Source organism: Anser brachyrhynchus (assembly GCF_964034855.1).
Source record: "Anser brachyrhynchus genome assembly, chromosome: 19".
Taxonomy (NCBI): Eukaryota; Metazoa; Chordata; class Aves; order Anseriformes; family Anatidae; genus Anser; species Anser brachyrhynchus.
Window position 1 is genome coordinate 5619074 of NC_137712.1, and position 23733 is coordinate 5642806.

The 23733-nt window shown below is 63.4% G+C and overlaps 1 protein-coding gene across 5 annotated transcripts; it reads right to left on the reverse strand.

The window, feature by feature from the left end:
* Window positions 1–1440: 1440 nt before the first annotated feature.
* LAMC3 (laminin subunit gamma 3) lies at window positions 1441–23733 on the reverse strand. 5 transcript variants are annotated; one of them, XM_080562226.1, is made up of 29 exons: window positions 22567–23733; window positions 18167–22441; window positions 13837–14141; window positions 13535–13665; window positions 12519–12685; window positions 11994–12182; window positions 11433–11550; window positions 11256–11354; window positions 10814–10950; window positions 9228–9344; window positions 8770–8968; window positions 8453–8565; window positions 8036–8254; window positions 6594–6782; window positions 6271–6516; window positions 5796–5949; window positions 5561–5703; window positions 5301–5479; window positions 5083–5221; window positions 4669–4967; window positions 4456–4532; window positions 4112–4246; window positions 3795–3939; window positions 3512–3670; window positions 3122–3224; window positions 2815–3014; window positions 2585–2731; window positions 2309–2408; window positions 1441–1844 (listed from the first exon to the last, which is right to left on the reverse strand). In XM_080562226.1, the coding sequence occupies exons 2-29, from the start codon at window positions 18537–18539 to the stop codon at window positions 1594–1596; spliced, it is 4833 nt and encodes a 1610-aa protein (XP_080418352.1). In that variant the 5' UTR covers window positions 18540–22441; window positions 22567–23733; the 3' UTR covers window positions 1441–1593. The 5 variants fall into 5 exon arrangements, with proteins under 5 accessions (XP_080418352.1, XP_080418351.1, XP_080418354.1 ...); XM_080562225.1 differs by having other exon boundaries at window positions 3512–3673; window positions 22567–23727; XM_080562228.1 differs by having other exon boundaries at window positions 4669–4874; window positions 22567–23724.

A 23733-nucleotide genomic window follows, 5' to 3' on the forward strand; every position in this document is an offset into this window, starting at 1 on the left:
TGCGCTGTCACGGAGCAGCAGCACGGGCACAGCGTGTGCTCCTCCGGCTGCCTCACGCTCAGGCGGATGGGCAGCTATGTATAATATTAAGAATTTTTAGTGGATACAGCTCTAGGCAGGTGTCACCAGCTTAAAAAAAAAAAAAAATCCAGGAAGAGCAGGAGGGGGGATGAACCGCATTTTCAGCAGCACGCGCGAGGCAGAGGCTTGACATTTCTGTAACAGCAGCAAGTTTGTGTGTTGATCGGTGGCATGTAATTGTCTTCCCAGGGAGACGGTGAGTGGCTGCGGCTCCCTGCCTCTCGGCCAAGCCGCATCACGCTGCTCTCACTGCCGCGTGGTTTTGGTTTTGCAGAGCTGGCACCGGGCTGTGGGGAGGGGAGCCCCCGCCACCGCGCTCCTGCAGCTCGGGCACCCCAACTCAGCTTTTGTGCTGAGTAGGAGGGAGATAGGTTTGCTCAGGTAGGGAAATCCCTTCCAGACCCCTGGACCCGCAGGAGATGGCACTGGGGGAATCCAAGGTCTGTGGCAGCAGTATTACAAATAGCGTTACACAAGACTTTAGCAAGCCTGGTTTCCAGCACTGTGAGCAGAAGAGCACAGGTAAAGCGAGTTAAAAAGTGAACTGTGCTCTGGCCTGGGGACTCGCTTCTGACCTTACAGGCGTGACTTTGCTGTGCCAGCACCACCAGTGCGGGGGGGGGGCTGAACCCGGCTCCGCTGCCTGCCCAGTCCTGTTGAGCAGCCCACGCATGGCAGGGTGAACCACCCAGATGCCTTTCCTTTACAGGCAACACAGCCACTGACCTCTGTGCCGTCCCGAGGGAGTGACACCGGCAGGAGCTGCCTGTGTCCAGCTGCTCCCTGCCCAGCACCGATAACCACCATGGAGCAGGAGAACAGCAGGATGCAACAGGCAGAGGATGCCCCCATCTGCCAGGTTAAGAGCCCGGCTTTGCTTCTGCTCAGCCCCACTTTCGCTTTCCCTTCTGTGAGCTCCCTGCCCCTGGGAAGCCGGCAAGCTGTGTGCCCTCCTGGGAGCTCCTCTCTCAGCCCAGGTTTGTTGTGATTCATCTCCGCACCTCCGTGACCACAGCACACAAGCATCGTGCTGCGTGGCACTGTGCAGCAGGACCAGCTTCCAACACATGTGTGAGAGCCTCTCGTCTCCTCCTGGGGCAGGAGGGACAGCGGGTGTTACAGCTTTGGGGCTTTACATCCTTGGTATGCTGCCCTAGGGGGGAAGAGGGGATGGAGGGTTGTCTAGCGTGGAGGAGATCTGTGACAGTCTTTCATTCGCTGCCTGGTCAGAGAATGTGAGCGCTCTGTCCCCTCCACATCGGTCCCTGATAGCTGCTTTGTCCCCTGGGCCAGGGATGGAGCTGGGGGCTAAGGTCATGCCACAGAGCGCTTGGGATGCTGAGTCAGAACCAGTGTGGGTAAGGACCCGGGTGTGATATTGTACCGAGGGCAACATGCAGAGCAGCAGGAGGGAGCGATGCTGGTGAGTGAGGGTGTCCTTTGCTCTGCCAGACCCTATTGCAGGGGGGCACAGAGGTGACTGGGGGTATCAGGGCAGCAGCCAGCGCCCTGTCACTGCCACTCGGAGCAGCCCTCGGGGAGGCTCCGCAAAATGTCCTCCAGGTTCTTCTTGTCGGCCCGGATCTCGGCCAAGTCGCTCTCGACCGCCTGGATCTTCTCCTGCTGCTGTGCTGCCTCCTGCTGCAGCCGGCTGAGCCGCTTGGACAGGGCTCCCGGCGCGGCCAGGCGCAGCCGCAGCCGCTCCAGCTGCAGCCTCCCTGCTCCCAGCGCTGCCTCCACCTGCGTGCCCTGCTCCAGGTCGCCTGGACAAGGGGAAGGATGCAGATGAGAGGCAAAGAGCTGGGCAGGAGAGGGCCTGGTCCTGCTCCAAGGGATACGACTCTTGGCAGCAGGCAGGTGGGAGGGAATGGGTGCAGCAGGGCATGGAGGCAGTGCAGCTTCCAGTGATCACTGGTTAAAAAAGAATTGGTCTGTGGCTCCAGGCAGGGCCTGAGCACATCTTTCCTTTATGTGTGTGTGATGCTTTCCACCCTTTAACCCCACTTGCTCCTCCTGGAGATGCCAAGGGAGATCAGTGTCCCCACACCAGTTGCGAGCACACGCTCAGCAAGCCCCAGTTCGTTCTGCACAAGGGCTTTCCCTGACACGACCCCTGAAGCTTTGCCAAAACCCGGAGCTATCTCCAGCGTGGGGCATCCAGCTCAGCCTGGACAGTGCTGACCCCAAGCCCAGCAGGGGGCCCGAACCCGCTCCCGCAGGGTCTCACCGAGGCTGCTCAGCAGGTCGTTCAGGGTCTTGATGTCCGCCATCAGCGAGCCCCGGGCTTCCTGGAGGCTTCTGGCCATCTCACTCACCTCTGTCCCCACCTTGCAACACAGACACTCAGATCAGGGGCACTGATAACCCTCGGCCAGATCCCAGAAACAGTCCCAAGGCATTCCCCACGCTTTGTTGCTCCCGATGCTCTGTGCTGCAGACAACCTGCCTCCTGGCTTTGGCTGGAGCCAGGAGCGCACAGCCAGCCCCAGGGGACCCGGCTCACCTGCTCTGCTTCCTCCAGGCCCCCCCTGAGCTCCTCAGCCACACGCTCCTGCCGGGCGAGCTCCTGCTGGGTCTTGTTGACACGTGTGGCAAGCTGCACAGCGTGCTTGTGAGCCCGCTTGCTGCCCTGCAGCACAGCCTGTGCCCTCTGTAAAGGGACAGAGATGGGGACAGTCACCTGGGGACACCCAAGGGGTCCTACTCCCCGTATCCCCATCCCTCCGCTCAGACCTTAGCGCTCTCCCCAGCGACTTGCTCGGCCTCCCCAGCTGTCCTCCTGGCTGTGGTGGAGACAGACAAGGAGTTTCCCAGCATTTTCTCTGCCTGTTTGATCTTCTTCTGGGCCTCCACCATCGTCCTGTCCCGCACAAGCGCCGTCCTCCTGCTCAGGGCAGCCTGGCCCTTCCGATGCCCCAGCACCTTCCTCGTGCCTGCGGGGACACCCCGGCCATCGCCGATCCAGCCTCTTTTCTCCTTGGGCTCCCAGCGCAGCAAGAGCCAGGCTGTGACCAGAGGCGCTCTGGCAGGAGCCTTTTACCTTCCAAGCTGGCCAGGAGGGACTCCGTGCTGGAGAGCGCAGCCTTTCCTCGTGAGACTGCCGAGGTGGCCAGGCTGCGGGCAGAGCCAGCTCGGTCCCGCAGCTGGAGACAGGATTGAGGTTGGGGAAGCAACAAAGAGCTGCACCCAGCTCTTCATGGGACCCAGCCCACTCCTGCTTGCTGGGCCAGCTCCTTGGTGATCTGGGTGCCCGAGTGATGTCTCCCAGAACACCCACTGCTGGAACAGAGGGGCTGGGGCTCACCAGCCCCCATTCCCCGGGTGGGAGGCAGCAGAGGAATGCACCCTGTGTGCCAACAGCTCCGCCTGGCACAGCAGGTCCCCATGGCTTATTTCACAGGGACATCCCCTGCGGGCGAGCAGCAATCACCTGCGTGAAGCCGCGAGTCCCCTGCAGGTCCTGGCGCAGCCCAGCTGCCAGGGTGCGGGATGCCGCGATGGCTTGCTGTGCCGACAGCTCCTGCGTGCCCACCGCCCGCTCCAGTGCCCCCAGGTCCCGCACCAGGGCTCCAGCCTGTGCCAGCAGTGCCTGCTGCGGGGCGAGAGGTCCCATCGGCTCCGTGAGGGCATCTCCCAGCCTGGGAGGGAGCATCGGGCAGGGATACAAGCAGGAGCCTTGAGCTGCTCCCTGCTGGGAGCTGGGTGCTGCTCACCTGCCCTGGAGCAGCCACCTGCAGGAGCTTCTCAGCCATGTCTGCGTTTGCCTGCTGGATGGTGGCAAGAGCCCTTCTGGCCTCCGCTGCCACCTCCACCATGCCAGTGCCCAGCTCCTCCTGCGCCTGCTGGATTTCCTCGTACCTATGGGGGCATATGGGGATGTCATGGTCATCCACGGCCCTGCAGCATTTTGAAGGCACGGGTGGCAGCTTGGGACCTGGCCCTGAGAATGGGGGAAATGGCCTGAAACACCCCCGGCATGGAGCTGGGGCTCTATGCTTTGCAAACACCCCCATTCACTGCCAGCCCTCACCCGGCCTCCAGCTCGCGCTGTGCCTCCCATGCTGCTCTCCCCTCCAGCAGGCTCTGCAGGAGCTCGTGGCTGGCTTTGGACACATTTAGTGCTCTCCTGACCATCGCCTCCACCTGCGCCACGGCATCCCCGTGCCTGCAGGGACAAGGGCATCCAGAGATTGGGATCGGCCCCTGGGGAAGAGAGGCCACCCCACGCCCCCCAGCTGGGCAGGCAGCCTCCTCTGCCTCTGCGTGCTGGCATCAGACAGGGTGAGGCTTGCACGGACCAGCTGGAAGGGCAGGAAGCTCCCGGCACTGCGGCTGTCCCTGCTGGCAGTGCCGCGGTGCACGATGCCACCGTACCTCTCAGCCAGCGCCCGCGCATCCAGCGCCAGGCGGCTCCAGTTGGTGGGCTGCGGGGGGATTTCCTGAGGAATCTCCTTCGAACACAAGGAACAGCAGTGAGACCCCGAGGCTACACCCACGGGGACCCCAGGCTTTCCCTCTCACCCCCCTGTGCCGGTGGCGTCCCACCCTAGGACAGCCACCAGCCCCTGGAGCCTCCCAAGCCCGCACCGTGGCAGCCAGGGTGTCGGCAGCGTGCAGCACCTCCCGCTGCGCCGACTGCAGCACGGCCCCGATCTCCGACAGCAGGACGCACGTCTTGGGGTGTCCGTGGTCGGAGCAGCCGCTGGCCTGGCTGGCGTTGCTGAGACGGCCCCGCGCGGCGCTCAGCACCCCCGCCAGCCGCCCCACCTGCACGGAGAGCGCGGCCCGGGCACCTGCGGGCAGTGCAAGGAGCTGCTCGTTGCCTGCAGACGTGCATAAGGCATCTCCACCTGCATTTGGGGCTGCCCTGAGCCTGAGCACCCCCTCTAATAAAAGAGGAAAATGAGCCCCTCTTGGGCACACCGAGGAACACAGCGTCCCTGTAGGGGTGACATGAGGCTTTCTGCTCCCCCCGTGCTGGTGGCAAGTGCTGCCCCATACCTTGCAGGAGGTGCCTGCCGGGCAGCCCGTCTCCCCGGGGCGCATCTCCCAGCACCAGGGGCTGCCCCGGGTGGACGTCACAGCCTGGGGTCTGCAGCCGTTCCTCCACCTCCTGCAGCTTCGCCTTCAGCCGGTCAGCCTGCGGGCAAGATGGGGGGCACGGTGACACAGCGCGGGGGCCGGGGCACTTCACCGCCTCGGCAGGGCACGGGCCGTACCTCGTCCTTCACCAGCCCGTAGCAGGAGGGGCACGGCTGGCAGCGGGAGCTCGGCGGGTCGGGGAAGAAGTTGGCCTGGCACTGGTCGCACTTGTAGCCCACGAAGCCGGGGCGGCAGACGCAGGTGCTGTTCTCGTGGCACTGCGGCGTGACGGCGCCCAGCGGGGAGCAGTTGCAGGCTGCAACGGCGGCAGGAAGGTGTCACGGCGCAGCTGCCAGCCCCGTTTTTGGGACCGAGGCGCCGTCCCCATCCCTGTTACCTCGACAGCCCTTGGCAGAGAATCCAAAGAAGCCGTGGTCGCATCTGTCGCAGCGCAGCCCCGCGACGCCCGGCTGGCAGGAGCACTGCCCCGTCAGCGCGTGGCACCCGCTGTCCCGCGACCCCGCCGGGTGGCACTCGCAGCTGGCACCAAGGAGCGGAGGGCAATGAGCAGGCAGCAGAGACAAGGAGCAGGAGCAGAACCCCTGCTGCCCCTTTTATCGTGCCCCACGCACCTCTTGCAGCCCACGGTGGGCTGCAGCCCGTAGTAGCCGGGCTGGCAGAGCCCGCAGGTCCTGCCTGTCACGTGCGGGAGGCAGCGGCACTGGCCCGTGCTGGGATCGCAGCCCTCCGGCCCCTGGGCTGAGCCGTCGGGGTTGCAATCGCAAGCTACAGGAGATAAAACACTGCTTACATCCCGACATGGGGCTGTCGGGTGACAGAGCAGGACTAGGGGCTGAGCCCCACGTGCTGTAGGGGGCCACGTCCCTCCATTAAACAGGGCTTTGAGGCCGAGCCTCTGCAGAACAGGATATCTCCGGGGAAGGAGGGTGGCAGTGGAGAGAGGGGACACAAAGCCATTCCTGAGCTTTTGGGACCAACCTGGCCCATCGATCAGCCCCTAAGCCCAGTGGGCATCCCCTCTGCCTGCCCTGCAGGGAGGGTTTTGGCTGGGGTGGGACAGGGGGAGCAGTACCAGGCCGTACGTACGCGCACACTTCCCGGCGGGGCTGGGGGCCAGCGCGTCCCCGTAGAAGCCCGTCAGACACTCCTGGCAGTGCTCGCCCGTCGTGTTGTGCAGGCAGCGCAGGCACCGGCCGGACTCGGTGTCACAGTTCCCCACGGCGTTGAGGTCCACGTTCCCGTGACACTGGCAGGGGGCGCAGGGACGCACGGGGCCCCTCTGCCCCAGGGGGTCCCCGAAAAACCCGTCGTCGCACAGCTCGCAGCGTTTTCCTAAGGAAGATGGAAAAAATGGGGAGGGTCCGGCCACGCCGGGCTGCCCGCAGCCCCCTGGCCCACCCCAGGCTCACCTCTCTGCCCCGGGGGGCAGTGGGTGCACACCACCTCCCCGCTGCCGGGCACCTCGGTGCAGGGCGAGCGGTCGGGGCACGGGCAGGGCTTGCAGTCGTCGAAGCGCCCCGCGAAGGGGTTGCCATAAAACCCGGGGCTGCAGCGCTCGCAGGAGGGACCTTCTGTGTTGTGCAAGCACCGGCACTGCCCTGCGAGGAGGAAAACAGAGCCGTGGGTGCCGGGAGGGAAGCGCAGCTCCAGGCAAGGGCCCACACTGGGATTGCGTGTTCCCAACCAAACTCTTAACGTTTTCCCCTCCCTGCCCAGTCCTTGCTCGGGGCGAGGATGATTTGCAGGGGATGAGGCGGGCGCAGAAAGCCCCACCACCGTGCACAAGGTCTGCTGGCGCCTGCAATAATCGACACCACATTTCTCAGCCACGAGCAACCCTGTTTCCAGCCCGCGTGGCCCCTCTCATGGAAAACACGAGCAGGCGGCTGCAACCCAGCAGGGAGCGAGCGTCTCCTTGCGAGCCGAGCCGGTGAGTCACGGCCATCCGAAGTCAGCTGGGAGGAGGAGGAGGAGAAGGAGGAGGAGGAAGGATGCTCAGGGATCCTCCCCCCCCCTCCAAGCAGCTGCTTTGCTTGACTGAAGAGGGAGAAGAGGAGCCGGAGGGGTTGGGTTGTACCAGGCGGGTGGTGGGAATGGGCATTTCTCCATTTTTCCCACGTTTGGGTGGAGCCGGGCAAAGGAAAAGAAAGGAAAAGTGGGTGGCAGAAAGGAGTGGAAAAAACAGCAAAGGGAAGTGTGGAGGCTGGCTCGGGCTGGCAGCGCGAGGGCTGGGACATCAAAGGTTTGGCCCCCCTCCCCAGGCACTGCACAGCCTGTGGTGCCAGCCCCAGCTCGGCAAGAGGAGGGGTGAATTTGCAGCCCCGCTGCTGTGTTTCCACTGGCAGGGCAGAGGCACTTGCTGAGGAAAACGCCTCTTCCAGCCCTTCCCATCCCAGCCATAAACTATTGTTGTTCCTTTCCGCAGCGAGCCTGCCAGCGAGGGCGCCCGGGCCAGGGGCCCTGTCCGGGTACCAAACATCTCCTTCCCAAGCTCTTCCCAGCACCGATCTCAGTTGCTGCTTCCTGCAGGGATGGACAGGCAGCAGGGCAGCATCTCATGAGCCTCTGATCTGCTTTTCCCCAGGGCTGATGGCCAGCAGGGCCATGAGGCCATGGGTGCCATGCAGCAGGGCTGGTGCCAGATTCGTGTGGCCACCTCCAGCTCCAGGGCAATCCTCCCCTTCCCTGACCAAAGCCATCCACTTTGCTGGCAGGAGAGCAATTCAGCTTGCGAGTTCCGGGCATTGCGACCTCCAGGATGGTTTCCAGCATCCCTCAGAATAAGCAAAGACAAGGATTTGTTACCCGTGCATGTCACGCTTTGGTGAGCGGAGGGGCTGGGGGTGCGCACCTGAGTGGGGCTCGCAGTCCCCGTGCTGGTTGCAGGCGCAGGGCACGCAGGCGACGAAGGGGCCACCGAAGGGGACGTCCCGCTTGAAGCCGGGAGCGCAGGACTGGCAGAACTGACCGGTGTAGCCCGGGGGACACGCGCACTCCTCCACCCAGCCCGCCTGCACACCCGACCCGAGGCGAGCCGATGTGAGCCGGACCTCGCTCAGCACCAGCCTGCCTGCGAGAGGGGACAGCGGCGTGAGGCTGGGACAGCACTGTCCCCGGCCCTATCTCTCCATCCTGCATAGAAATGCTCCAGACAGCCATGGGAGACCCCAAAATACCCCTGCGGGTGCCTCTTGTCCCTGTTTCACTGCCGTTCTGCTGTCCCCAGCCCCAGCCTGGTCCCCACGGGACACCGCGTGGAGCCACCCACCTGGCCCGGGGCCATGGCTCACGCGGAGGCGGAGGGCGCTCAGGTTGGAGAGCAGGCGCTGGAAGCTGAAAGCCGACAGCGAAGGCTCCGTGCCCTCCTCGGCCTCGTGCAGCCTGTTGGAGAGGAACGTGGGAGGAAGGACAGCCAGAGGGACAGCTTCCCACCGCAGGACGGCTCAGCTCCCCCACTGATGGGGCACACGGTGAAATCCCCAGGGGGCCTGGGAGCGGAGCTGAACCCCCAGCACAAGGTAGCCCTGACAAGATCCCCGAGTGTCCCCAATCACCCGAGAATCCCCAGAGCACTACGACAGGTACCTGAAGGTGACAGCCTGCTTGCCGTCCCGTGGCTGGCTCTCGCTGCTGGGGATGGTGACCTCCATCCCCTCGTCCTCCAGCACCAGCTGGACGCGGAGCAGGGGCACCCTGCTCTCTGTCCCAGTCCCGTTCCCCTCTGCTCCCAGCAGCAGGGTCAGGGGCTGCCCGTAACTGAGATGCTGGTTCTGCAGAAACTTCTCTGCAAGGGGAGAGAGGAGGAAAGTCTGAAGGGCATGGATGTACCCATGTGGATGTACCCACGATGCCAGGTGGGAACAGGACAGGAGTCCCTGGCATGGTTCTGTTCCCACCAGCATCGACAGGGGGTAAAGCTTGTGGCCACCCTCCTGCAGCAGGGCCAGCTCCAAACCACCCAGGTTAGCAATGGGTTGTCTCACGAGAGCACCGGGGGGGGGGGGGCCAGCAGCACAGCAGGACCCCAGGAGCCCAGCACGTACCTGGTGCAAGAAAATCCAGTGGCTCCTCTCCGTCCCACTCGGTGCTCACCTCCCCATCAGCCCAGCGCAGAGGCACGGCCACGGCACCCACCGCAGCTGCAGCCCAGCCCTCCAGCCCTGCAGGAAGAGCACAGTGATGGTGCGGGGGTAAAGGGGAGCGGTGAACGCCCCCCCGCTCCGTGTGCCCAGCACCCCAGGGTGCTGCTTTTTGGGGCTCCATCCCTGCCCCTGAGCCTCCCCCAGGGTCTTGTAAGGAGCCAGCGCTTTGCACCACCCTGCTCCGCTCGGGCTCTGTGCTCTCACGGTGGCCCTCGCTGTCTCCTCCCCATCTGTTTGTTTTCTTAGATTTGGAGGAAATTGTTATCTTTAAACTTTTGCCCCCCTGCCTGTGCTACAGTTCTGAAGTTACCGTGGGCTGGAGAACGCAGGAAGCGCAGCAAGGCGGGCGTAATTGCATTACGTTGGTTTCCTTCGGAAATGGGTTAAACTCTCCCCCGCTCCCGGCAGTTATTTATTTCTGGCACCCCCCAGGACAAACACTTGGACGTTTTCCCCCCGGATATCAAGCGGGCTGCCCTGGATTATCAAATCACCCCTGTTTGGGCTGCTGGCCCCTTCACACAGCACAGGAAACCTCAGGCTGATCTGGCTCAGCTGCAGATTTGGGGGCATTTGGGGGAAGGGGGCTGCGGGAGCACGAATCGCTGCCACCCGGCAGCGCCGAGCCCTGCAGCCTGGCCCCAGGCTTTGGAAAAATCTGTCCCTAAACGAGCAGCCCGAGGCTGGCGAGACTGCTGCAGGAAGGAAGCGGGGAAGACGCGGCATAAAGCCTGGCTTCTTTTCAAGGCTGTGCAAGACAGCAGGACAGCAATTGGCAGCGGGGCTTAAACGCAGACGGGATAAAGGCTCGCCAGAGCCGTTCACCCCGGCCTGCTCGCTGGCCCCACACCACTGGGGTGCGGGTGAAGCACCCCACAGCAGGTGCCCGGCCCCACGGCAGGTGCCCGTACGGTGCTGGTGCCGAGGCGTGCCCGTGCTGCACGCGTCGTGCTGCGCGGCAGATGGCAGGGTTTCCCCGAGCATCCCGCACGCACGCAGCTCCGGCAGCCACGCACAGCCCCGGCTGCCGGTGGGAAAATCGCCCCCCTGCTCCATCCCAGCCACAGGCGGGGAGAGGAGAGGGTAAGGGGAAAAAGTTCCCACCGGGTTCTGTCCTTTTAGTTTTTATCTTTCTGACTCGTTTTTTCTTTTTTTTAAAGTGCGCCTGTAGCGTGCCAAAGAAGTCGTGCCCAGCCTTGCAGCACTCCCCAAGCCACGCACAGCCCCAGGAGCACAACGGGATGGAGAGATGCCCTGGGGAGCCAGGAAGAGCCTGTCCCTGTGGAGCTGGGGCAAAAACAGAGATCTAACAGCCAAACAGCCAGACAGAAAAATTCCCCTCTGACCATCATCACCGTTAAGCCAAGCAGGGTGCCCAGCCCCAGAGGGGGGGTGCTCAGCCCCAGGGTTTCCCAGCCTCCCGAGTTTCCTGGCCCACGTTCCTGTGGCCGTGCCCTGTTTTTTGCCCGGGGCCAGGCTGTCGGTACCTCGGCTGAAGTCGGAGCGCACGTGGGTCACCTCGTAGCCGGTCGCTGCCGTGCAGACGGCGGAGTGGCCGTAGCAGAAGCAGCTGGTGCAGCCGGCGGGGTTGTGGGGCTGCAGGTTAAACCATCCAGGCTGGCACCTGGATATGGGGACGAAACATATGGCAGGGCCAGGGGACCACAGTGGCGCTGGGGGGGGCACAGTGGTGGCAGCTCCAAGTCAGCCCAATCCCACCACTCCAGAGGGATGCAGCCCCCAGCCTCACCAGCCTCCATAAGGAGCGACCCCACACGGTTTCCATTGCAACCCCCCCCCCACAAGGGGCTGTGTTTAAGGGCTGGGGAAGCAACGATGCCCCACAGCAGCAAAGATTCCTGCCCTGAACTGACCCCAACCTAGAAAGGGGCCGCGGTCCCATCCCCGTCCCGGTACCACGGAGCTGACCTGTTGCACAGGTGCCCCTCCACCCTCTCCTTGCAGGTGCAGTGTCCCGTGTTGGGGTCGCAGGTGCCCACGCTGCCGGCGGGGTCACAGGCGCAGGGTCTGGACGGGGCGAGACGAAGGCGTGAGACGATCCCCGATCCCATCCCGTGCCCCCACCACGGCCGGGCTCCCCCTCACCTGCAGCCGCCTTCGCTCAGGCTGTGATAGCCGTCCTTGCAGCGCTCGCACTTCCAGCCCGTCACGTTGGCTTTGCAGGCGCAGGTCCCCGAGCTGTCACACTGGGGCCGCAGGGAGCCTGTGGGGACCCGGCCAGCCTGAGTGATCCCCAGATTGGGGGAGACCCAAGGGGGTGACAGGGGGACCTCACTCCCAAGGCCAGGCTCGGTGACGCATGCTATGGTGAGGAGCCTGCCCTGGGTAGGGCGGATCTACCCTCTTGGGGTGATGGGGGTGTGGGGAATCAGCTTTGTATGATCTGGAAGCTGCACAAATCCCTGCAGGGCAGTGGGCAGATGGGCAATGATGGCCACATTGATTCCTTGGGGCATAAACCCCTGCCTGAGCCTTTCCAGAGTCCCACCCCATCCCTGAGCTGAGCCTGGCAAAACCCAGCGGTACAGCGGCACTGGGACAAGCACAACAGGACATCCCCAGGCTGGGTAGCACTGGCCAAACCCTTCCCTCCCACACATTCCCCGTACACAGCGGCGTCTCTGTGCCCGGCGGGGCCCCACACACCTGCGGGGTGGCAGTGGCAGGGCTGGCAGGCGGCCCGAGGCTCCCAGCGGTAGTGGTTCTGCCGGCAGCGCTCGCAGCGGGGCCCGGCCGTGTTGTCGCGGCAGTGGCGGCAGTGGCCCCCGTGCCCGCTGCGGCGGTACAGCTCCGGGTCGTAGAAGCACTCCTCCGAGCGGCCGCTGCAGTTGCAGGCTGGGGGGGGGGAGGCAGGAGGGGTGGTCGGCGGTGGCTGCGCCCCCCGGGGGGGCCATGGGGATGAGCCCTGGGGCTGGGTTGGGGTGGAGGGGATGCTCGGCTCAGCAGCACGAGCTATTGATGGTGCTAAAAGGTGGGTATGGGACCATGCACGGGGCAGACAGCTGCACTCGTGGGGTGAAGAAATGCTGCAGGGTCCTTGGGCAACGCTGTGAATGGGGGCCCTGGGGTACAAATCCTCCCTCCCTGGTTGGAGCAGCCTTGCAAAATAATGCAGGCGCTTCCTTCCCTTGCTGCACACCGTGACCGTGCACAGCCCCCGGTGCCACTCACGGAGACACTCGTTGGCTGCCTCGGCGGTGCCGCGAGCCCAGGGCCGGTCCTGGTAGAAGGGCTGGCAGCGCTCGCAGTCGGTGCCGGCCGTGTTGTGCTGGCACACGCACGCCAGCCGTCCCGTCTCGTCCGGCGCGCATTCGCTGGCGTGGCCGTTGCATTTGCACCTGCGAGGGACCCCGGTGTGGGGACGAGGTGCTCTGAGCACCAGTAGGGGCTGCAGTGGGATGGTGGCCACGCTGCTGTGGCCGTGGGGCAGTGACAGCTCGGGCTGTGCTAGCACCGAGGCCGCCCGCCTTGTCCCCGAGGCGCTGCCGGCCCCGGCCAGCTGGGAGGTCACACGCTGAGGGTGGCCCACGCGGAATGCTAACCAGCTCCAGCTGCTGGAGCCCAGGAGGGTCAGAAAGCAAAGAGGGCTCCCGGCCAGCTGGGAGCATCCCTGGCCCCGCTGCCTGGGGGCGGGCGGCTCTCACCTCTCACCGGGGTGGAGCGCGGTGTCTGACGGCCCCTTTCCTAACTCCCTGCCCAGGGAAGGGCGCTCACAGCACAGCACCGAGCGGGCGCTGCCGATGTCTCTGTCCCACATCAGCTGCCCAAGCCCACCGGTGGCTGCTTCAGCTCCTGGGGCTGCAGCTGTGCTGACCCCACCAGCACCCATCCGTGCCTTGGGACCTTTCCTCCCCTGTATCCAGGGACCAAGCAGAGCCACACGTGGAGCCCCTGTGACGTTAAAAGTTGTGGGGCTGGGCGAGGGGAAAGCAAATAGAACAGGTGGCAAATGGAGAGGGCTTGGAGGGGAAGGTCTCCCTGTGCAGCTCAAAGGGCTCCCCAATTCAGCGCTGCGCTGCCAGCTCCAGTTTACAGATGGAGCATCTGTATTCGCATCTGAATAGTTCGCCCCAATAATGCAATTAAACAAGCCTGAGCTGGGGAGCAGCCGCCACAAGCCCCACGCGTGCTCCCAGGACAGTTTCCAACCCTGCGGCCTTGTCCTGTTCCGCCCGGCCGCCCCTCACCTGCCGCCGACGGAGAAGTCGGAGATGGCGTAGTAGTACGACTGCAGCACCTTGGGGTCCTTGAAGATGTCGTCCCCAAAAGTATTGAGGCGGTTCAGGGAGATGAGCAGGTCGGTGACGGTCACCCACTCCTGCAGGGGACATGGGGAAGGCGTCTTGGAGAAGGGTCGGGGCTACCAGCTCCCCACCCCAACCAGGGCACATCCTGCACCCATCCTGACCGGGGGGCTCAGGACAACACGGGTGCTTCCCCCCAAGCCCCGGTGACCGTGCACCCACCCCTCTCCCACCCCCCCCAGCACCTGCAGCGCGGGGCTCCCGTCAAAATTGTAGGCGCTGGGCCGGCCCTCGAGGGTGGAGAAGGCCACGTTGCCCCCGCTCAGGGGGGAGATGTCGCTGAATTCGTCGGTGCAGAAGGCCACCTGCTCGTCCTCGCCCGGCCTCAGGTAGTGCCTGGGCTGCTTGCCGTAGGTCTTGCGGCAGGACGCGCTGTAGTACTGGAAGGGCACCCAGGGCCCGTCGGCGCGGCTGCGCTTGTAGATGGCGAAGCTCTCGGGGCGGCTGGTGTGGAACTTGAGCCGCACGTAGGTGATCTCGTAGGCCTTGCCTGGGGACAGACCCCCCGCACCGTCACCATCTCCTGCCCCATTGGCACAAAGGTCTCCAGGAACAGGGGCAAAATCATCCCAGCACCCCATCCCACGTGGCCGCTGGCATCACCCTGCTCTGCCACCCAGGCCAGGCACTGTGCCCCTCTCCTCACTGCAGTGATAGGGGAGCACCCAGACGGGCTGCACAGCCCCATAGTGCCGGTCCCAGCAAGCACATCCCCAGCTCACATCCCCTAAAATCACTGCTTCCACCTGAAACCCACCCTTTTCCTCCCGATCTGCATCTCCGGAGGCACAAAGAGCTGCACCATGCAGCAGAAAGTGACTGCTCAGCTGGCAGCGACGGCTCTGTGCCACGCAGAATTTGCTTTCCTCCTGCCCAGCTGCCCTTAACCAGCTTCTGCTCCATGCAGCCCTGATCCTGCCCACCCCAAATCGCCTCTTGCCCCCCCTGCAGCCTCCCGGTCATTGCATGAAGGCACCAGGCGGGTTGCATGGGCCAGGAGATGGTGCAAAGCCAGGTCTGCCCAGCAGCTGGATGGGAAGAATCAGGCCCCTGGCACTCGTCAGCATCTCCAGAGCTGAGCTGGGGACAGGATGGAGAGGCGGAGAGGGTCAAGGCCGGTCCCTCTCCAGAGAGCTGCACGCTGGGGTCTGGCACTGCTGCTGGCTTTGCTGGGCTGAAGACAAACAGAGGATGCCAGTCCCCAGAGTGGCCAGCACAGCTCTGAAATCACTTGAAAGAATTACCAAAAAGGAGGGGAAAATATACCAAAGCGAACTTCAGAACCGTTTAATTGCCAGAGATGAAGGAGCGGCTCAAAGACTGGATTGCTCCATAACAGCGCCGCTCCTGACAGCGCAAAACAATTAGCTGCGAGGTTTTGGCTTTATTTGAAAAGATAATGAGTTGGGAATGTTAGAGGGGTTATTCCGGGACTAGGAAAACAAGCCTTTAATTGGGCCCATATGAATACTGTCGCATATGTACCGCGATTTTGCTGTGGGGGAGCCAAGCCAGCCCGGCTACCGGCGCTGGGGAAAGCAGCTGCCTCCCATCAGGGATGCGGGGGGACGCGGGATTAAAGGGAGGTGATCACGGCTGGGAAGGGGCTGTAGCAGCACGGCCGGGCTGCCCCATTGTCTCTGTGCTCCCCTGCACCTCTCCCCAAACCCACCAGGCCCTGGCCTCGCTGATGCTCGTGGGGTGCCCCCTGCCCCGGACCCCGCGGGGAGCCCCAGCGGGCGCCGGTTCCCAGACAGCGCGGCCCCGGGGGACGCCTACCAAAACAGAGGGGTCGGGGCAGTCGCTTCGCCGAGCACTTTCCTCTGGGAGAGGGCCGGAGCTGGGAGCTGTGTCAATAAACAGCCCCTGCCCCAGGCGGCCCCGCTGCAGGGAGGGGGACGGGAGGGCCAGGGGGGCCAGCTCGGGGTCTGGAGCTCGGGCGGAGAAAGCTCGCCGCAGTTGTCCTGACTAAACGTGTGCTTTCTCCAGACAGTCCCTTAAACCAGCCAAATTGCGTTTGCTTCCTCCCAAGAAATCCCGAACACAGCCCGTGACCGCAGGCTGGATGTCACTTTCCTGCTCGGGAAGGTTTGGCACGGCCCAGAGCCAGGCACGCCGTGGGATGGGGACGCCGCGAGATGGGGACATGGGTGGGCACGCAGGTGGCTGTGAGGGGACAGGGGCACCAGGACACCCGTGTTCCTCTTATAGTTGTGTTACCTCCAAGCAAAGTGGTCGCTCGCCTCCCCGGGGGGTGAAACTGCAGCTGGGGAAACGCTGGGGTCTGGGGGTGGGAGAGCTTGGAGAGGAGCACGGGGGACAGCCACGTCCCCGCATGTGCCCAGACACCTCCAGCCCCCAGCCCCAGCCCCAGGAGCCCATCGTAGGCTCAGATCCCGTAGGAAAATCAGCATCAGGGCCACAGACACGAAGATGCTCCCTACCCCAGGCACACCTACATCCAACATTCGCACCTGGGGAGGTGCCGAGGAGCCACTCGAGGCGCTCCGGTGCCTTTTGCCTTCGCAAGCCTGCGGATATTTTGGGTTCCTCCCTGCTGCCTGGCAGGGGAAACGCAACAGCCACAGGCGCTTGAGGTTATTGATCTGCTCCGAGGCCTGTGCACCGTAACGGCACAGCTGAAGCCTTGCAGAGAAGCGAGATTTAAGGGAGGATAATCTAATTAATGCCAATCAACAGCCTACAGGTAAACACAAGTCTTGTCCAATTCATTCGAAACCCTGTTTAATAAGCTCCCCAGGTAACCGTGCTGGGGGCCCTACAAGGTGTCTGGCCACATCGGAGTGGGACAAACGTGCTGCTGGGGACATGCCATGTGGGTCACAGTTGGCGTGGGTGCGAGGACGTGTCCAGGGCTGTGTCCCAGGGGCTTTGGGGCCGGGCTCAGCACGGCTGGTTGGGTTTTTCCTCCATAACCCAAGTGAAAGCATTAAAACAGCGATAAAATCATCTGCAGCTGGGACAAGAACGGGGCCCAGCAGCACTGGGAAAGGTCAGACAGCAATGTGCTGGGCACAGAAATGGCACTTTCTAGCACAGCAAGATATACGAGGCATATAGGGAGAAGGAGCACCAGGTCCGTTTGCAGAGGGTGCGCTGGATCAGGGAGGGATGCAGGGACCGGGGCTGAAGACAAGCTCGGTGCAGCATTAGGGCCTCATATGGGGCCACACAAAGCTCCGTGGGGAACACAAGCACAGGGTGCGCCAGGGCACCGCCAGCCCCCAGAGGGGCTGGGAAGAGTCAGAGGGAAGGCAGAGGCTGGAAAGCGAGCCCTGTGCTCGGAGTCTGGGGCACACAACGCGCCGGGAGCCCACATGCTTTGGGGTGCTGAGCCAGGACCAGCGGCTGCAAGATCACCCGGCCGTCCTGGGGATGGCTACCGGGGGCTTGCTCAGCAGTGCTGGCTGCATTCGGATCACCTATACCTGATTTTAGGGTGACCTGAGCCTGTGCTAGGTGGGAGAGGAGCCGGCACGTCCCCTCCTACAGGGTGTGCAGGAGCAGGACCGGCTCCTCCAGCTTCACTTCTCACACACGGTGGGGAGCCCGGCCCAGCCTGGGACACAGACCAGCTGTCTGCCCGCTCACAGGGGGCTGGGAACGTGGTGACCTCCACCCAGCCGGGCAGCTCCGCGTCCCCGCAGGGCACAGACCGACCCGCCGCCACCACCCGGCCCCACGCAGCGCTCGGCCGGCCCCGTTCCTTGCTTGTGCCGCTCCTGCTGCAGCCCCTCGCTACCCCCCTTCAGCATGCAGATGGCAGGAGACAGCAGAGAATGAAGATTTTACAGCGCTGGCCAGTAGCCAAGATAGTTTAGATGGCAGCGAAATGTAGGGAGGAAAAAAAAAAAAAAAAGGAAAAAACTTTTTAAAATGCCAGGCATGATCCCATAGGCTTTACGCACCCTCTGAACGTGCGGCTTGCCCACTGTTTAAAACAGAGGGTCAGATCTCAGCTGGGAAAACCTGCCGGGGCTGCGTGATGTTTGCAGAGCTGTGACCCTCCCCAAAATATATGGGGCATCCTCAGCACTGTGCAGGGATGGTGGGGAACGGGCTTCACACCCCCAGCGCTTACCCAAAGCATACGAGGCTCCGAGGTGGGTGGCGGGGGCACGGGGAGCTGCCTGCCTCCTGCTCCACAAACATGCATGATCTTTATGAAGAGGAACAGGGGAGTGTATGGCCGGGCATGGCTGGGTGGGGAGCAGCACACAGGCACGGCCACCAGCTTCTGCCCCTTGTAAGGGACCGGGGCTGGGCTGCGAGATGGGGCAGACCCTCCCCACGTCCTCCCAGCGATCCATCAGCAGCACTTACAGGGCATCTCCCTCCTCGCACCCCAAAAATTGGGGCGTGCGGCCCGTCCCACCTCCCACCCCAAACCAGCACCGGGCTGCCGGAGCACCACCAGCTCCCACCCAGCTCCCACCCCGCAGCACCCGGGGGCTCAGCACCCCCCGCCCCGTGCGCTCCGCTTCCCTCGCCTACCCAGGCGGAGCGTGATGTTGACGGAGTTGGGGTGCTGGATGCCGAAGGCCATGGACTGGCTCTGCCACCAGGTGCTCTCCTCCTGGCTGTGGAAGTCGGTGAGGAGGGAGGCGTTGTGGTGCAGCCGGGGGTCGGCGGCGTCGCAGCGCTGGCAGAGCTGGCTGGCGTCGCGGGCGCCCATCTGCAGGCAGTAGTCCTCGGGGGGCGAGCCGCACGTGTTGGTGGCCCGGGCGGCGCGGCCGAAGGCGGCGTTCTCAAAAACGGGCATGCAGCGACGGGGCTGGCCCCGGGGGTCTTGGCAGGCTGGTGAGCCCCCCGCCCCAAACCCCAGCCCCAGCAGGGCCAGCAGGCAGAGCCCCCCGGGTTGTGCCATGCCGCGGCTCGCCTCGCAGGGCGCTGAGCCTCCTCCGGCTGGCACGGTGGGAGCAGGAGGGATGGGACAAAACGGGATGGGAAGGGATGGGACATGCCCCCCCCCGCCCGGCACCTCCTCTCGCTCCGAGGTCCATCTTGTGGAAGCTGCTGGGAATGTCAAAAGCTTTGCGTGCGTCGCTGGGCTGCAGGGTTGGAGCTTCCCCCCCCCCCCCAAGGCCACCCTGGTCCCCAGGCCGTGGGGCTGGGCAGGTCAGGACCCCCCCCGGCTGGGGCATCCCGGCCCCATCATTTTGGGGACGGGGGAGTTTGGGTCTTTGGCTGCTGAGATGGAGCCGAGCGTCAACATTTCTCAGCACCAGGGGTGAGCCCGTGGGGATTCCCTCCCCACACGGGGGTTTTCCTTAGGTTGGTGGGCATCACCAGTTTTCTCACAGCCTGAAAGCCAAGAGGGGTGTGGGAAAGGCTTTGAAAAAGACCCAGCACCACCCCTGTGCTCCCCACCCACACCAACCTGCCGGGCCCCGTGACCCACCCAGTGCCCCCACGCCAGCACCCAGAGGTGGGGGCCCACCCTGCCTGCTGCCACGGGGCCAGCCCTGTCCCCTGAACCGGGGCGAGCGCATGTCCCCATGGGGTGGCCAAACCAGACCCCAGATGGCCACCAAACCCCTTCAGCAGGGGGTGCTCATTGCACACACACTCTGTGCCAAGGGGATCCCACTCAGGACCGCGGCACCCTCCACCAGCCCCGTTCCATACTAGCTGCATTCACAGCAACGGGGTGCACAGGGGAACCCCGCCGCTGCCCCCGCTCTGCCCACAGAAACACGGGCAACTTAGCCCTCATCTATAATTTAAGCTCCCTCCCTCTCCCTTCCACTCTTATTTATTTTATTCTCCTTCTCTGTGCGCGCTGCGGGGAGAAAGCACCGGAGGGGAGCTGTGAATCAGAGGTCTCGGGCAGCAGCACCGCTTCCAAGCCCCATTAACATATATTGACCTGGGCCCTGACAGCTCCGCTGGGGGGGGGTGAATTTCCCAGCGCCGAGCCTTGCCTCGCTGCCTGGGAGCCGGTGGCAAAGCCACTGTCAGGCTCTGGGGAAGAAAATAAAGAGGGTTTTCCGCTCGGTTTTCGCCCTGAGCATCTCAGCCGCCAGCCTGCACGGGTGAGGCTCGCCAGGTGTGCTGCGGCTGCCAGCTGGATGCTGGAGAGGTGCTCTCACATCGTGGGTTTGGCACCTTGCAGCCATGGAGCCCTCACCCAGCGCTGGCACAAGCCCTCACCTCTCCCAAGGTGATGCTCCGTGCTCACCCTGCTCAGGTTGGGTGCCCTGGTCAGAATCCGGCCCCGGTTCGTGGCCTGGCACTGCCTGGGGGCCAGCTGCTGCTGGTGACCTGGCTTGGAGGCCGGCTGAAATCATCTCATCTCCACGCAGAGGAAGCTAATGCCCTCCTGCCAGGCTTCCTTCAGTGGTGGGGAGGTGGGAGGCCCTGTTTTTACATTTATCTCCCCCCAGTCCTGGTGACCAGCAGCTGCCCCAGCATGGCTAGCAAAATCATCCAAGGGGTTTTGGTCCAAACCCCATCCCCATGAGTGTCCACCAAGGACAAGGTTAAAAAAAAAAATAATCCAACTTCAGGCCACAGGAACAGCCCCAAATAACCTTCCCCCCCCCCGAGAGCAAGATGCTGGAGCCAACTTTCCTGCACTATGAAGCCTTCCAGGTTAGAACAGTGACTTCCGACAACAAAACCCGAGCCCGCTGATGTCCCCTTCCCACGGGCAAGCTTCACCCCAGCTGGGACGAAGAGCTAAAGCAGGCTGTGGGAAACCCCTTGTCCTTCAGGATGTGGAAGAGCTCGGACAGGGATGCCCAAAAGAGCAACCAAAGCTGGGAATTTCCCCATTTCCCCCAGTAGAGCAGGGCCTGATCTCAGCTGAAGTCCTCTGCACCCAGAGGGGTTTTCACTTTGGTCCAAGCGAGGCAGAGACGTGGTGACCAAGGCTCCTGTGTCCACGCACCACCCGAGCTGTCCTCGCGGCCCAGGAGCCGTCTGCCCTGGCACGGACCTGGCACCTCGTAAGGGTTAAGAGCCATGGAGGCGGTGGGGAGAAAATGTTCTTCTGATTTGCTTAATGAACGTTAATTAAGAAGACAGAAGATAGCAGATTCCTTCAGGGTAGAGATGAAAGGCCCGTTAATTAAATCTGGAGAGAGCGCGCGGGGCCGACTGATCCTCCTCCTGATCAGACCTGACAAGGCAGGCACCGGGGCGGGAGCGAGGTGTGCGAGAGCCCACGGCTCCGTCCCTCCCACGGCCCCGCACAAAGCCAGGAGAGCGGTGGTGTGAGCGCGGCAGGGCTTCGAGGGGCACCTGGGCATGGGCACAAGCTTCACCCCCACCTGGTGCCACCGCCTGGAGGGCAGAGGTGGCTCCATCCCCTCCAGAGGGACCATGGCACCAGGAGGCACCGTGGCACGAGGGATGTATCAAGGCTCTGCAGCAGGGCTGGGCACCACGAGCACACGCCTGGCTTCCAGCAGATCCTTCCCCAGAAAGGATGAGCTGCCCTCACTAGCTGGGTGCGAGGCTCCCTTGGTGAGCTCCATCCCGAGGAAGAGGGCAGAGGGTTTGGTCACCAGGCTCAGCGCTCTGCCCCATGTCCCACCTGCCCAAGGCTGCAGGATTTGGGTACGGGGCAAACAGGTGCTGTGAGCAGCTTGGGAAGCTCTTGGCCTGGCAGCTCCTCTCCTCCCCGCCCAGCCCTGGGGTTTCCACCCTCCTGGAGCAGCTCCTGCCACCAGCAAGTTACCCAAATTGCCTTTTCTGCCCATAGCAGAGACCTAGGGCAAGCAGCCCACCTGTGTCCCACACCCGCAACACCTCAGCACCTTTCAGCCCACATCTACTTCTAAAAGCAGAGCGGCTCAGCACCCCAAATGGCACCCCTGGAGCAGCAACAGCCCGACCTCCCCGTGCTGCATCCTCCAGGGTGGCATCGTGACCGTGCTCCATCCTCCTGCTCCAAGCACGTCCTTCCCCCATGACAGGCACAGGGTTAGAGGCAGGTTTGGCCAGCACAGCCGCAGAGCTCAGCTTCTCCCTGGGCACACTGAGGTGGGCATGGAGCAAGCACCTCCAGCACCAGGGGCTTTGCAGCAGGGTGACGTGGTGGTCCTGAGCTGGCACCCCGTCCTCGGCTCCACGGGGAACGGGACAAAGGCCCCACCGAGCAGGAGGTGGAACGTGCAGAGTAAATAACATCTGGAGCATCTCTTCATTGTGCCGGCTTATTTTGTAAACCTGAACTTTGTGAAATGTCATGAAACGGAGAAATGGGAAGCCTGGGATGAGTAAATCTCCGTTAGAGATTCCCCAGGACGGCGGCAGTCACATTCCCGCTCGGTGATGGCACATTACAGCCCAGCCTCATCTCGGGAAGCAGGGTCGTGTGCGGCGCTGATTGCGGAGCGTATTTAATTAACGCTGCCATAAATACAGCGCAGGCGATGCCAGCCAGACCACGCTGTGGCAGGATGCTGCGGCGCTGCAGGTTTTGCCAAGGCAGAAGAGGAGGGAGAACGGAGGCAAAACCGGGCTGATTTTTTGCCAAGTCCCTGCCTTGCCGCAGCATTTGTGCATCTCGGGGGGCGAGAGGAGGATGGGATGGGGGCATCACCCTACAGGGGTGTCCCCTGAGCAAGAGGGCTCCGCTCTCATCATCCAGGGGAACCAACAGCTGGGAAGGGGGCTCTGGGGGTGCCATGGTCAAAGCACTCCAGCAGCACGGCCAGGACAGCCATCGCAGGGCTCTCAGCTTGCTCCGGTTCAAGACCTGGCACACAAAGATTGGAAGCTCCCTTTCTGGAGCTGACCATGCCCAGATTTTCTCCACACCTGCCAGACAGCAAAGAGAAACATCCCAGCTTCTCTCAGCCCAACCAGCTCTCCATCTCACACATGAGCTGAGGGACCCAGGGTGACACCGAGCTGTGGCTGTCCCCAGCACACACATCACTCACCTCCTGATGGCCCGGGAGGTCAGGACCACGAGCCGGGGCAGCGCAGGACCAGCCGGTTTCGGGCACGGCCAAAAATGCCCTTTCCCTGCTCGAGTTCATCCGTAGCTTAACGACCCCCGCAGAAAAGCTTGGGAGTCCCTAATCGCTCATCACATTACGGCTGCTCGCAAGTGAGGCCAACCAGCACAAACCTCCCCGCAGCCTTTCTAATTAACGAGCAGGAGCTGAGGCTCTCCCAGCCCAAAAGCAGCATCTCGGCTAAAACTGGCGGCCTCCCTTGATAAACCCCCTTAATGGGATGTTGGCATCACCTGAGGCCACCTCGTCTGCTAAGGAGGCTCATCTGTCCGTCCTGCCCTACCTCCCTGCTCTAGTCCATCCGTCCATCCGTCCGTCCATCCGTCCCCACTGCGGCAGGAGCCGCGGACGTGCCTGGCACGGCTGCCCCCTACCCCCGTGCCGTGGTCCCGAGCCGCGGGCGCATCCCCCTTGTACCCCAACACCACGGGGTGCCCTGCGTGCCCCCGCTGCCAGGAGGGGGGGTGACAGCTGAGCGGCACAGATGCCACCAGATGGTCACCCCAGACAGATTCCCAGCTAAACCCATAACCCAGGAAAGGCGCTGGAGCCCCCTCGTTCGCTAAGTGACCCCCCCGGCCCCGTGTCACCGCGATGAGCTGCGAGTGCTCGGCGACAGCCCCCAGTCCTCACCATCCGCGCAGGCTGCTCCAGGATGCTCCGTGACAAATCAGGAGCTGCTGTCGTACCTTAGACTTTAAAGCAGGAGAAATAACCCCCATAACGTGATCTACCGTGTCCTTATCCCCGCACGTGGCGCCCTGCGCTGGGGCCGGGGCTCTGATTTCGCGTTCCCCTGGGAAGCGGTGCCCGATCCTATTTCCACAGGGATTTCAGCCGTCAGCAGCTGAGCTGCCACAGCCCCGCTGCAGAGCGGGGACTAACCCAGGGCACAGGCTGGGGCCACCCCGATGTCACTGGGAGCCCCGTGTGGCTTTGTGCCCCCCACCGGCGGCTGAACTGGGAGGCACTGGTGGGGACCGGGAGCCCGGGGAAGGCAGCGCATCGCTCCGGGCTGAACATCCCTGGAGGTTTGCACTTGGAGCAGGACTAAAATCCCTCCTTTCGTACTCAAAACGCCTGCTGCTC

Bases quoted from the DNA above. Each gene is read 5' to 3' on its own strand.
- LAMC3 (XM_080562225.1), bottom strand. From the start codon at position 18,539: ATGGCACAACCCGGGGGGCTCTGCCTGCTGGCCCTGCTGGGGCTGGGG. The intron at 11,551-11,993 runs GTGTGTGGGGCC...GGGTCCCCACAG, and splicing joins CTGCCACTGCCACCCCGCAG to GCTCCCTGCGGCCCCAGTGT. The intron at 5,704-5,795 runs GTGCGTGGGGCA...CCTTGGTGCCAG, and splicing joins CCCACCGTGGGCTGCAAGAG to CTGCGAGTGCCACCCGGCGG.